The sequence below is a fragment of the Amphiprion ocellaris genome, chromosome 13 (assembly GCF_022539595.1).
Source record: "Amphiprion ocellaris isolate individual 3 ecotype Okinawa chromosome 13, ASM2253959v1, whole genome shotgun sequence".
Classification (NCBI taxonomy): Eukaryota; Metazoa; Chordata; class Actinopteri; family Pomacentridae; genus Amphiprion; species Amphiprion ocellaris.
The window spans coordinates 30,963,844-30,977,584 of NC_072778.1; the positions used below are offsets into that span (position 1 = coordinate 30,963,844).

Below are 13,741 nucleotides of genomic sequence, written 5' to 3' on the forward strand. Positions count from 1 at the left end.
TCAAATCTACTTAAGTGAAAATGATGACGTTCAAATGAGAACACTTATTTCCAACGCGATGAATAGCTGTTAAAAACCACAGCAAACTAAACTCCTGTGACGTTTAAAATTGCATAAGAAAAATACAGCATGGCTAATTTACACCAGTGTACACTGGCATCAAAAAGAAAGACTTACATTACCACGAACAATAAATTGCAGAAACCAGTTAATTTCCAAAATTGCATACTCATTTTAAGTACTTTTATTTGGCAACAACAGTAATCTTGTTAAATGTAATTGTTACAAACCTGGGTTTTATGTTGTGGCTTGGATTGCTTTCTTGGTCTCCCTCTCTGCTCTCTCAAACACAAAAACAAGACCCAAAAAACACCTACTCAGCTGCAAACAATGGACAATGGTGACCTCTTTTGGCTGGGTGAGACTAATTATGTTCAGGTGTGGGACTGTGTTTGGCGCAACAGCTTCATCTGACAAAAGCTACAAAATAACTGCCAAAAAAACAGGCAAAAAATGTTTCTAGAGCGTGGTTCGACTTTCACTGAGCACCCACAGGAAGTGCTGAGAAGACGCCTCAGAGGAGAGAAATAGAAGAACCTCATTCACCCAAAACACTCAGCGCTACAGTAAGACTGTGGGCTGTGTCATAAAACACAGAGTCGAGCTATAAATAGACAGGGATAAATCTTTCTGCGCTGAAATGATTCAATTTCTATGTGTGTGTCTGTGGTGAGAGGGTGAAAGAGAATTTCATATGTGTTGTTTTGCAAAAAGTGCATACGCGTCTATTTATGTCTGTGTGACTGTGCGTGGATGAGTGTGTCCATATCACTGCCTGAGTGAGAGCCAGGAAAGGATAATCTGTAGGATGTTTCAGCAGTGCTATAGAACCACGCTAAGGGTTTTATTTCCCAAAGTGACATCCTGGAATATGTGAGAGATAGAAACAGAAAGATCCAGGGTGTGAAAGATAGATATAAAGAGCTCCCATATCTGTGTCACAGAGCGAGCTTCAGGATGTACAAGAATTAAATGCATTTTTTGTTTATGCATGCACGCTGCTGGCCCACATGTCTTTAACGTGTATGCGCATTTCTGCACTCAGCACTGTGTATGAAAGAGATTAGTCCACATGGCAGAGCTGCTTCTCTGATATGGAAACAACTGCGCCCGGCTTTTATCTGCTCTGCTTGGGCTTAGATCTAGTAGACTCATGAGCTATAGTGGGAGGAACACACACTTGCAGCAGGTTTCCCACGCAGATACGCATAGGAACACATGAATGCATGCAAATGTGCGGCTAGAGGTACTGGACAAGTGTGTACAGTGTGTAGAGGCGTTCATAATCTCCACATCCTATAGCATGACTTTTGCGTATTGGTTTGTGCTTTAATGCGAGGCATGTTCATGTCAGTTTGTCTCTTTGAGCGTTTCTCTGAGAGTGCAGGGATGCTACACTGCAGTTTGCCCTATCAAATGAGCTGCATTCAACTAGTTGGCTCCAATGTGCAGATATGGCCTTCTCTGTATTAAGCTGCTAGACAGGCAGAGTGACAGACAGACAGGCAGTCAGTATGTTTTCATGGTGGTTTTAGGCTCTTCGATGGATTAAGGTTAAGCTTCAACCTTAGTAACGGTCCCTGCAGAGACCAGAGATCCACAACTACTGTCAAGTAGAAATCGCTGACTAACTAACCCAACAAAGATGTGACTGACTGATGGAAACCTGGCTGGCATGCTGACAAACTACACAACATACTGACTGAAATGCCTGAAAACTAACAAGCAGGTTTGCTGAGTAAGAGACTAGTACTGTCACTTCTTATCTGCATGTGCTGGACAGCATGTTTACACAGTCTGAAATACTTGTCAATTTCTTCCATATCCCTGTGGCCGACTGCCGACTTTATTGCCTTCATCCACTGATGTCAGAATAATCAGTAACAGCAGCAAGAGGATCTACAGGGAGAGTTTGACTGAGGTGAGATTAGGCTTCTTGTCTCCGCCCGGGGCGTCATCAAAGCTCTGTCTGTTATGAAAGTCGAAGCCTGAATTTTGTGTGTATGCACCAGGGCTGTGAGCTTTGAAAGCCGTCTGAATCACTTTGGATTAGGTAAAGATCTATAAGTCTGTGTTGTTTCTTTTCACTCACACTTTAAATAATAACAAAGGTTTATCCTGTTAAAGAATCTGTAAAAATACGATCAAAGTACTAGTAAGAAAAACTGGAGAATCACTATTTCAGCTGCATTCAAAAAGACCATGCTAGACATGTGTAGCACTGATTTATGACTCACTAACAGAGTTTCTGAAGCATTTTGAGACACATATGCTGATCCAACTGCTTCACAGTGCATGCCAATGATTTTCTGCAGACACACTATTCTGTCTCTTCCACCTTCTTGTCATTTGGATTCACTCTCTAACACCAGTAATGGCAAACATCCATGCTGTGTAGACATGTTGTCACATGTGTTCCTTGCAAGCATAATGATCAGTGTTCATTACTTAGCTATATATTCAGTAAAATAAATGTTTTTAGCACAGTTTTTAGTCACACAAGCTGTTTGGCTCCAGGGAAAGTCAGTTGTTTTGGTCTGTTACTTAGATTCAGACTGAAAAATCTCAACTATTATAGGATTAATGTTGTCCAGAGGATAACCTCTATTGCCATTGTGAAGTTCATATTGGTGGTTATGAGAGAAATGTTTAGAACTACAATCAAGATGATTTATAGTTCTTTCACTTTTCAGCTATTTCCATGATCAAGTCGAAATTTGAATTGATTTTCAATACTTTTTAGATTTTAAAATGCTGGCATGCTAACAATTAGTCTCTACCCGGTAGACACTGTCATTCTGAGCATATTAACGTGCCAACATTAAACTTAAAGCATTGCTGTGTCTAAGTACTGCCTCACAGAGCTGCTAGCATGGCTACAGACTTTTTTTTTTCCAATTTATGGTTGAGGTATGCCATCCAAAGTCAACAAGTGACACAAGTGGAAAATGCAGTACAAAAACGCCACAGAAATAATTACGTGGCAGCAGCACCTAAATGGAGACATCATTTAAAAGAAAATAAACCTACAAATTCATTCGAGTCCCAGAAATTCTGGATGGCAGGTGAAGAAATGGGCTGACAGACTGACTGATAGCTAAATGTCTGCCAAGCTGAGTGACTCACTGATTGACTCGCCATTTTTTATCCGTTGTTCTGCAGTGGCTCTGTCCTGCGGTGAAAAAGACTAGCTGTCCACGACGCCTGAGGTGCCAAAATGTATAACTGTGCCAATTCTGTGGCTACCCTCTGGCAGGAATGAAGGTAGGGAGAGGAGAAGTGAAAGATAAGAAGCAGCAGTAGGATTGCACTGCAGGGGAAATGGAAAAGGGGGAAGATGCGAAGAAGAAAGGGGGATAGTGTGTCTGTGTGGAGGATGCGGGATGAGATAAAGTGAGATAAGATGGATGAAGTGGAGAAATGAATAGAGCGTCAGGAGGTGAGATGGAGCGAACGAAGAGAATGAGTGACAGAATAAAGAAGAGGAGATGAAATGAAACAAGGAAAGACATGTTCACATTACACATGGATGAGATAATGTATATGGATAGGAGACATTTAGATGAAAAACAACACAATAAGAAGCCCGTACAGCTCGTATAAATGAATGTTTTGCTTTGACACACTCATTTCGCTGTGAATCACAAAAAGCTTTCAATGTTAATTTTAGGTATTATTTTGTCCCATCTGTCTAATTAGCCATCCCTAAGAAAAGAAAAAACTTCCAACAGCGCTGTGGTGTTTCATTTTAATTACTGCCATTTATATTCATCCTACTTCAACCTACTTTAATTCAACTGGGCTGAAAAGCAGCCGTTTTAAATTATGCACATTCCCGCTAGAGAATATTACAAGACAAACTCGACTTGGATTAGAATTGTTGATGCTTGTAACTTCTTTTTAAATATCCCAAAAAACTGATGTTGAATGAGTATCAAGGACCTAATAAAGTGTCCTTAGAAGTCAAACTTTCCCTTTAAGACGGACTAGCAGATGTATCCACTCTACATTTAAGTGCTCGAATGTCTGGCAAGCTGGCTAACACAGAGCAATAATCACTCACTTACACACATACACACTCGCTGTAAGACCCCGCTGGGCAGAGGAAAGCTGAAGACGATGATGTCATGACATAAACAATAGCTCATTCAGTTTGGCGCTGGTGGTCAGGAAGCAAGGCTGTGCTTAAAGGACAACATCTGCAGACCGGGGTGAGAGAGAAGGGGAGAGAGAGAGGGGAGAGCAGAGCCGACATCCAAAATCCTTCATTCATCTTAAAACTCATACTGAGCTGTAAAGCACCAGGAGAGTCTGACAACAAATCCCAGCAGTTAGTTAAACAGATCAACAAATATTCATTAACAACATGTGACAGCAGGCAGGGACCCTGTCATTCCTAACTAGGCTTCTTCATTAGTAAGGACTACTACAGCAAAAAGAGTGACGAGCATCACACGATGTTCGGACGCTCTCTTTTGTTTACTCTAAGATCGACTAATTGAGATTGAACAGTTTGTCTTGGCATCTTATGCTGTTTTATTGCTTTGATTGCCCACTAAGGCCCATATCTTAAAGCGATATTAGTTTGTAGTGTCTAGTTGTTTCGTCTAGACACTGTTTTCAGGGTAATCTGTGGCTGCCTCCTAACTTAGCTGCTAACCATTAGCATAGCCTTAGACACTGTGAAATTTCCTGTTTTGTGGCAATGGCTTGTTTGTTGTTCAGTTTTTGGAGAGTCTGTCTGCTGTAGAGACAATGACTACAGACAAAGAGAAGCAGCTACATCAGATTCAAAGTAGTGTGCTTAATTTATCAATAATCGATTATTTAAAAGAGATACCAAATATCGACTCCAGTACTTGTCCAAGCCGACAGTCATTCCCTCCCTAGTAGAAACTGTGCAGGGGGACAGTGCTAGAGAACAAGGGGTTATGTACATGCCAGCCAGCCAGACAGACGTATAGCCATAGTTCAAATTACATGTTTTTTCCCCATATGGTTCCAATTACAGCCTCCCCCTTCAGCAGCTCTGTACTGTCTTCCTCAACCCTCTTTAGTGCTATTAAGATAATTAAACATAAAAAGTAGTGTCAGCTGTTGTGGTTTTTTTCGGTCCCTTGGGGTTTATGCAAATGATGGTCAGACTGGGTGAGTTAGTGATCAGAGACAGTGTGAAATCTCAGTACTGCCATAAATATCTACTGACAATCTGCGACAAAGGAAGGATGCACTTGCTGTACAGCGATTCAATATAGTGACAGGCATCCCAGTATCCCATTTCCATCCTGCTGTGTAAATTTTCTCACATACAAAACTGTCACGCTAGTCCTATGAATTCAGTTTCCGTTCAGAGATCTCCTGTCATGCATACACCTTTTGTAATTTGGCAGCACCGTGGTTATCTCTCCCCACTGTGCAAGTATGCTTTTACAAAAATGGTTGAACAGAGCAAATACCTGAGTCACAGTGTGCAGGTCTGTTGCATAAACTTGCTGTCAGGGTTTACTAGGCTCTCAGTCACTGCCAGCTCCTCTCATTTCAAATGCGACAATCCTGCTTCAGCAGTCTCACTCCATAAAAATGTAACAGTGCTCCTGCTGCAACTTTGAATTTTTCAGTCTGACCATTTTGTTTGCTTGATGCTGTTTAAGTCTGCTGTGTAAATGTAGCATTCTCACTGAAGCGCACAACCGTGTACAAGTCTCTCCCTTTTCAAAAGGTACAAAGGGTTTTAGGATGAGTAACATGAATCTTCTTTTTTTCCTCTGCGTCTTGTTTTTTGTTGCTTGGCTGGTTCCTATTTGGCAGTCTGCTAAGGGTTTGTGTGAGTTTTCATGTATGTACAAACCACTCTCTTTTAAAAAGCCAGAACATCTCATTCACCTCCAACTAACCCTGCTACCCCCTCTCTAAAAGATCCCACAGCTGGGTCTCACTTGCTCATGCCACCTGCTGGTTGAGACAAGGTCACAGCAAGTTAATTACACGAGTACGACATCTGCACAAAGCTTCAACAACCCGACACGCACTGGAATCTGTCATCACTGATCTACACTTTCATCCAAATGCTTCCAAAATTCATAGTGTAAAAAAAATTTATGTATGAAACAGCAAACGTCAGATTGTCTAGTTCATCTCGAGTTAACAAGAAACGTACTTTGCACTGCTCATTTTAGGAAGAAAACTTTTCCACAGTATTTTTTAAAAAGTGCCAAGAAACAACATAAGATTAACAGGAAATATGACAACCATATCACTTTTTTATACTGAAAGAGCATTCAATGATATTTATAATTTGATATCTCTTGTGTGTAAAGTTTGAATATTTCTGACCGTGACAACAGCGAGTGGTAATATAAAAAAACAATACTGTGAAGAAAGAAAAGGTGATGTACACTGATAACAACACACAACAAAACTGACCTGCATATAAAATAAAGGGCTGGAATGGACATGTGTATATTGCTCAGGCTTTCTTCAGGAATTTAATTTATGTTTAGACCAAAAGTATACCCATAGAATAAGGTAAATACTAGGTGCTTCCTGGCTAGAAGAGTTTTTGGCAATCCTAACGAAGAGGTTTTTGGCAGCACCAGAGGAAAATCACCATCATTAAAATAATATCAATTGAGAATTAAATCTGAATTTCCTAATCTTGTCAGATCTGTGATTCTCGGTCAGGTCACGGTAATCCTAGTCTTCAAGAACCTGAAAGAGAAGTTCAGTTGCTTTCTACTGAAACTACCATTTTCTAATCAGATTCATTAATTGCGGTTTCATTTACTCAAGCTTATTAGATGTTTTTGTTCATTAAATGGCCAGAGATAGCAGGAAAATGCAAGAATTTCTGTCATATAACAGACTCACTGTACTGTACATGATCTTATAATGCTGACTGTCACAATAGTCACCAACCTAAAGGCCCATTCTGAGCCAGGAAAACCCTGGCCTAGGGTACTGAAAATATACACATATTTAAACACAGGGACTCAAATTTGCTAAAACTGGCCTCCATCTTACCTGACAGAGTTGGTCATGGCTCCACAGCCTTCCATAGCTCCCTGGAAGTCTGTATGGTATCCATTGGGGATGGCCCAGCGTCCAGGCTGGCTCAGCACAAACTCCGACCTGCTCCCTGGTATGGTGGTCCTCAGCGGGCTTCCTCCTACTCCAGCTCCTGCTCCAGCTCCACGGACAGCACACTCCCCAGCCGTGAGATCAGCACCTGGGGCGTCTGGTCCAGCCTCAGCCCCTTCCTGCTCCTGAACCGTTGCCAACTCCAGCTCCAGCGGTTCAGGACCCTGTAACAGCGCCCTCTGTTGGATGAGCGGCGTCAGTGGCGCCTCGAAGCTGACGCAGCTGTCCGTCTCATCTGTGAGCGACAGCACGTCCAGAGAGTCCAGGCTGCTGTAGCAGGTTCCTCCCCTCAGCAGGGCAGACTCTACAATGCGCTCAAATGTGGAGCTGAAACCATCTTTGTTGTCCACCCTACTTTTCTCCCTCTCCTCCTGCAACTGTCTCTCCTCTTCCTCCTCCTCCTCCTCCTCCTCCTCCTCCTCCTCCTGGACTTCAACCTGTTCAACAATCTGCTCAAACACCGAGCTGAAACTGTCCTGATTTTCTCTTCCATCTCCCCCTTTCTGCACCTCTTCCTCCTCTTCCTCCACTTCTGTGTCAGCTTGTTCTACAGTTGTCTCAAAGTTAGAGCTGAAAGTGTCCAAATGTGTTTGTGTCCCACCCTCTTCTCCTCCCTCATCTTCCTCAGCCGCTTCATCCTCGTCATCATTCACACCTATACCATTTGCCAGTCTGTAAAGGAAAATATAGATATAGAATATAAATTAACCGTACGACAGTTTCTTTGTTGAGTTGTACACACATGCAAAACAGATCATTCATATTCACTGCTGAAATAATTCCTCATTCAGGAGAAGTCTGCACATTGGGCAAATATTTGAACTTGAATAGCCACACTGACAATTGAAGCAAGATGAAAGATAAAAAAGCACTGTGCTTTTTGCTTCTGTGTGAACAGCTGGAAACTCATCTCCATTCGTCTGTCAAAGCATCACTATTTCATCCTTTTTATCTAAAACAGTAGAATACTACTGTTCTGCCGTTCGCTTCTAATGGACAGAAATAAGACATTTAATTAGTATCACATAAGGCTGATGTAAAACAGCAGCAACAATATAGTGCGTTCTTATATTTCTGTGCTTTTCTCCCTTCTCACTGCAATCAGTAGCTTTTCTGCCACATTTTAAGCTTTTCTACTGTCATTGTCTTTCTGACAGCAAAAAAACTGGTTACTGGTTCCCTCATCCCTACAAAATTAAGTAGTTTTTGCTGTTTTCTTTTCATCTCATTTAGTTGAGACTTGTTGCCTATTTATTTTGTAAAAAAGTGAGTGAAGCACATTAAGCTAATTATGCACCAGAGAAAACTATTTGCCATTTAAACTATTCAGGACAGAGAAGTGAAATTCTATCGTGATATTAATGGAAAACATAAAGGTGGGTTGTCCAACCACTACAGGCAGTCTTAGGCTATTATAACAAAGAACCTGTGTATGAGTGTGTGTTCATTAAATCTCTAAACCCAAAAAGTTGTGGGTGGGTTTGAGAGGCATTTAATTTTTTTTTAAATTGCCAAAATTACACCATTTACCAGAGTCAGAAACTACAAAAACAGGAAGTATCATCCAATCCAACCAAATCTAAGCTAATTGTGATATTTTATCAAAATGATGTTATTCCAAATGTGTCACATAAAAATTAAAGATTAAAAGATTAAAGAGATTTTATTGTCATTGTTCAGAAGTACAACGAAATTTGTCTGACGAACATGACAATTGGCAACAGTGCAAATAATAAAATTAGATACAAAATACTCTTAAAAAATAAAAAGAAGAATCAAAGTACTATATACAAACGTGCCCAAAATAAACCATTTGTTGCTGCCAGTTACTGTGAAAAATAAAAAATTCTGAGCTCCTCGTTGCAACAGAGAAGCCATTATTGACTCAGCTGTGACCAAAAGTCATGTGACAAAAATTCAGGCATTTTTGACTGAACTGCAGGCTGTGTTTACATAGCAAATACAAGGCAACGATGGAAACAAATTAAAAATATAAGCGTCACTATTGTTTTTCGGGACTGGTAGCATCTGTGGGCATTTGGAAGAATGTTGTACATGTTGATTCTGGGTTGATTCAACTTGTGAATTCTCTTTTTTTATGATTTATAGCTTTATCATAATGCACAAAATGACACATTTGAGTTCTCCCTCCTTACAGCCATGGTTGTGCTGTTGCAGTAGAGGACTTTATTTCGCAGGGAAAAATAATGAGCCCACAGCGAGTAAAAATGTGACAGAAGCAAAAAATATGGCCACAAACTGCTTGGGGTTCAGAGGGTTAAGATGAAAGCTGTAAAAACTGCTGATTGCATGTGGATTCTCACACCACACAAACCAGAAAAGGGATGAACCATTTTCTTGCTCATTTTAATTTTATATCCCCTTTGGACACCTAAAGATCAAAGCATTTAGTCACACTTTAACATCATTACACTGTATATGATGGACAAGAGTAAATGCATGAACTCACTTCCCAGCTGGTTGTTGGTTAGTTGCCTCCTCCTCTGTAGATGGCTGCATTTCTTCATTTCCCTTGCCCTCCTCTTCCTCTTTCATCTCCTCTGCTTCACATGTTGCCTCCTCCCCCGCTGAGCTCACCTCCACATTCATACATCCTTCCTCTCTCGTCCCTTCGCTCTCTCCCTCCGCCTCCCCTTCTGCCTGCTGATGCTCATCTCCAATGCCATCTTCCCTCTCCTGCTTCACCTCACCCTCTACTTCTGCCCTCCCATCTCCTTCTCTCTGTGTCTCCGCTTGTCCCCCATCCTCTCTTTCTCTGATCTCGTCTTCTTGTTTGTCTATCTCCTGCTTCGCCCTGGCCTCCAGCTTGTCCTCATCTGCCTTGTTTTGTGTCTCTGCGGTGGTGTTGGGCTCCACTGGGTTTTCTGGTGGTGTGGCAGAGGGCAGATCCTGCCCCTCCTGGGTCATGGTGCCCTTCACTGAGGGGGGAGACTGTCTACTCTATCCGGATATTAGGATCAGAGCTTCAAATCAGCAATTAGGAAGAACCCTTTGCTGAGAACATAGAAGCAGAAAGACACACAGAATAGAGAAAGATCAGTAAAAAATGAAAGTAACGAACAAATATGAGGAGGTGCAGAAGGCAGCGTTATGAAATGACTGTAATAACTATGGCAGTACAGTCACTTGATTATTTCTAGTCTTAATAGCAAGTCACAGAGGTCACCCTCAACAAAGGAGCAGCTGTGCATGTGTGTTGCAGTGTTTTTCTAAGTGTGCATGTGTGTGCGTTAGAGAGGGAGATGTATATGCCTGGAACACTTTGTCCTCTGCACCACATGATCCCAAAACTGTTACGAAAGGAGGGCAGGAAAAAGGTAGAGAAAGGAGACAGCAGAGGCAGGCAGGCAGGCGAGGAGGCAGATTTAAACCCCACAGATTCCTGTCAGAATGATCCTACAAACTCATAGCTAGCTCTTGATCTATGTGGAGATTTTACAGCTGAGGAGCACCCTGTTTCCATGCCTGCTTCCTCTGTGCTTTGTGTAAATGCATGATAGTAACCTGAGATTTGAACATGTGTCTCAATGGTCTACTGTTACTCTAATTTGCAGTGCTGTTAGAGCAGGCGAGACCTCTGTACAGTAGGTCTTCCTCTATTCTTACTGAGGCTCAAGGGCAAATGCTAATGAGCAGCTCTTAATTACAGCTCTGCAAAGATAGTTAGGGGTGAATTAATGCTGGCTTTGATATATCATTCTTTTTCAAATTTTTTTTTTTTAGTGAGAATAATAATTGAATTGATCTTTTTGATAAAGTGATGAATTGGATGAGGAATTTGATATGTGTGAAATGACTACCCATAACAACTGAGCAAAAAATGTACCAACAATTTCAAGAAATGATTACTTGTAAAGCAAAACTGCAAAGATAAAAACCGCAAGGAGAAATAAAAAGAGAATATAATTGTTTGGGCTTCTGGCTGTTGGTTGCACAAAACGTCAAACATATCACATATTCAAGGTCCACGATAAACTTTCACTCTCAAAACTGAACAAAGGGTCTTTGAAATGTTTAGAAAAATGGAAACATGAGCTTGTGCAATTGAAAACTGGGAAAACTTTATGAGCTGAGGTAGTTCGTATGATAAAAGCTCCAGAACAGCTACTGATGGTTCTTTTCCAAACGCTATTTCCAAGGTCACGAATGGACTTTCCACTTCAATCAGTAAAAATATTTTCTTTTTACTTTTACATAGTCTTGTTCTATTGTGCTATAATTATCATACAGAGTGCAGCCAGGAAGCAGCCCTGTCTGCCTGATCCAACCAGACACTGACACACTAGATCTCTGCTCTGCTGAATCATCCGCAGCGAGGGACTTGTAGCATAACTGCAGTAAAATATTTACTGGATTCATAGCTTTTCTGATGGCATGCAGATGCAGGTAGGAACCTAGTTAGGCTGAAATGAGCCTCCGTAATCCTGCCAAAAATACTTTGTGGTTTCTCAGGGGGAAATTTCTTGCATTTCTGTGTCAAACTGCAGGAAAAAAATAGGACCATAGCGAAGAGGAAAGATTTGTGACAGGCTAGGATGCATGCCAAGTTTGTATCTATGATGTTGCACGTGTTTTGGCTCGGCCCCTGAGCATGAGGACACCAGAGGCCCACTAAATGTTTCATCAGAGCTGCAAAAGGATGATGCAAATTATGCAGAGCCCGAAAAAAAATCCTACAAATTGCTCCCTCATTTCAAGTTCCTAATTAAAGCAGAACTTCTTCCTCTTTCAGGCTTCATGCTGTCACACAACTGCAACACTGCTGTGGAGGTCTCAATCCTCATCGCCATGGGAACACTATTGTTAAAGCACTGACAGGCAAGAACCGGAGAGCAAACACCTTGGTTTTACGCTATCGTCTTCCTCGTTGCATTTCAGTCTAAACGGAAGAAAAGTGAATACACAAGAAGAAATGTTTGAATATACAACAAAACATTACAGTCACTGTGTGTGTGCTACTGTAGCCTCCTCTAATCCTTCTCTCTCTCTGTCTGCTGTTGCAGTGATCTCAGAGGAGAAACTGACTGATGTCTCAACAAATACTTTCTGAATACACCATCAGTGGTTGGCCAACTCATTTCTTTCCTTTGGTAGTTTTTTTCACCAGAAGGATTATGGACATTATTTATTTGTCACCAGGCTGTTTTATTGTAGTCCATCTGCAGAGGCATCAGTCGGGCAGCCATTTCTAATGACACATGAAGAACGATATGTCTTCGAAAAAGACCTAAATCACTCACTTGAATTAACATCTGCTTACAGCCTTTAACAACTCAGGTACTGACTGCATAAAACATGAACTATGCAAAGGCAAACATGCACAATTTGCATCCATTTATGGTATTCCACGAAGAAGAATTTGCACATATTACCATGCAGACACACACAAATAACGGTGACACATCTCCATAAATGGAAACTGTTATGAAACCAGACACGATAAGTGGGAATTCTCTGCGTCTCCAGTGTCTTGGTTTTCTCCCACTCTGTCCTCTTCATCTGTTCTACATTATGTTTTCTGCTATCTCACAGTCTAAACTCAACTCTCTCTCTTTCCTTTCCTTTCTGTCTCGGCCTCTCATTTTGTAGTAATTGAGGTAAATGGGTCTCATCCAGTGGAAAAAAAAGAAGAAAAAGAGGACTGTGGAAGTGAGCAGCACTATGAATCCGGCTGCTGAGGAGAGACAGCAGATGTGCTCAGACACCCCACATGGACGGATGCAGAAAACAGAGCCAACGATAGAGAAAGGGAGTGTGTGTCTTTCAGTCAGCTTTGTGTCTCTGTTTATACAATGGCTGTCAGGAAGGACTGACTGCATTCCACTTTTGTCAGCAGAACACTGGGCCTCTTAAGCCTTATCAATTTCCTTTAATTGCGATCGGACCATCTGCCAATCATGTGAACAACACGTAAACACATCTGAAATCATTCCCTCCCCCAGACATCAAACCCACCAATCCAGTGAGAATGACGTTGATTAAAAGGCCAAGATGCTCTTAAACTGCTCTTTTCTGCCTCTTTTATATCTCTCTCTGTCTGTCTGCACTGCAAAGAATGCACATGTACACTTCAACTTAATTTATTGATCCCTGAGAGCCGCAGTCCACTGAGAGACTCCAGCGATAAGCATGAGTGGTCTCTATAGGCAGCAGGGACGCAACATTCGTGAAGTAATAAGAACAATGAAAACACCAAAGTGAGACAATCTTACTGGAGCATGAAGAGTTAATGACATTGCATCCTCAAGTTCAATACTTATTTAATTCAGCTTGAAATTGTGCATGTGCTTACACTTTTTATGAAAAATGGGGAACCTTGCATTTCAAGACATGGCAAATTTCTACCATGTACAATATCCTCCATGTTTGATGAAAAGAAACCTGCGGGGGGGGGGGGGGGGCCTGCAAAGCTGGTATCATTTTTTGCATCTAAATCCATCCATTAGCTATACACGCTTAATCCTGTAAAGGGTCACAGAGAACTGGAGCCTTTCCCAGTTGACATTGGGACAGGTTGCCAATT

The 13,741-nt window shown here is 41.4% G+C and overlaps 1 protein-coding gene across 2 annotated transcripts in view; it reads right to left on the bottom strand.

The window, feature by feature from the left end:
• Window positions 1-13,741, bottom strand: part of psd2 (pleckstrin and Sec7 domain containing 2) — a 36,940-nt gene that overhangs the window by 19,444 nt on the left and 3,755 nt on the right. For both annotated transcript variants that reach the window (XM_023268838.3, XM_023268839.3), the window contains exons 2-3: window positions 9,668-10,212; window positions 7,081-7,869 (exon numbers count right to left, since the gene is read on the bottom strand). In XM_023268838.3, coding sequence (XP_023124606.2) covers window positions 7,081-7,869; window positions 9,668-10,125 — 1,247 coding nt within the window. In that variant the 5' untranslated portion in view covers window positions 10,126-10,212. The remainder of the gene's footprint in view (window positions 1-7,080; window positions 7,870-9,667; window positions 10,213-13,741) is intronic.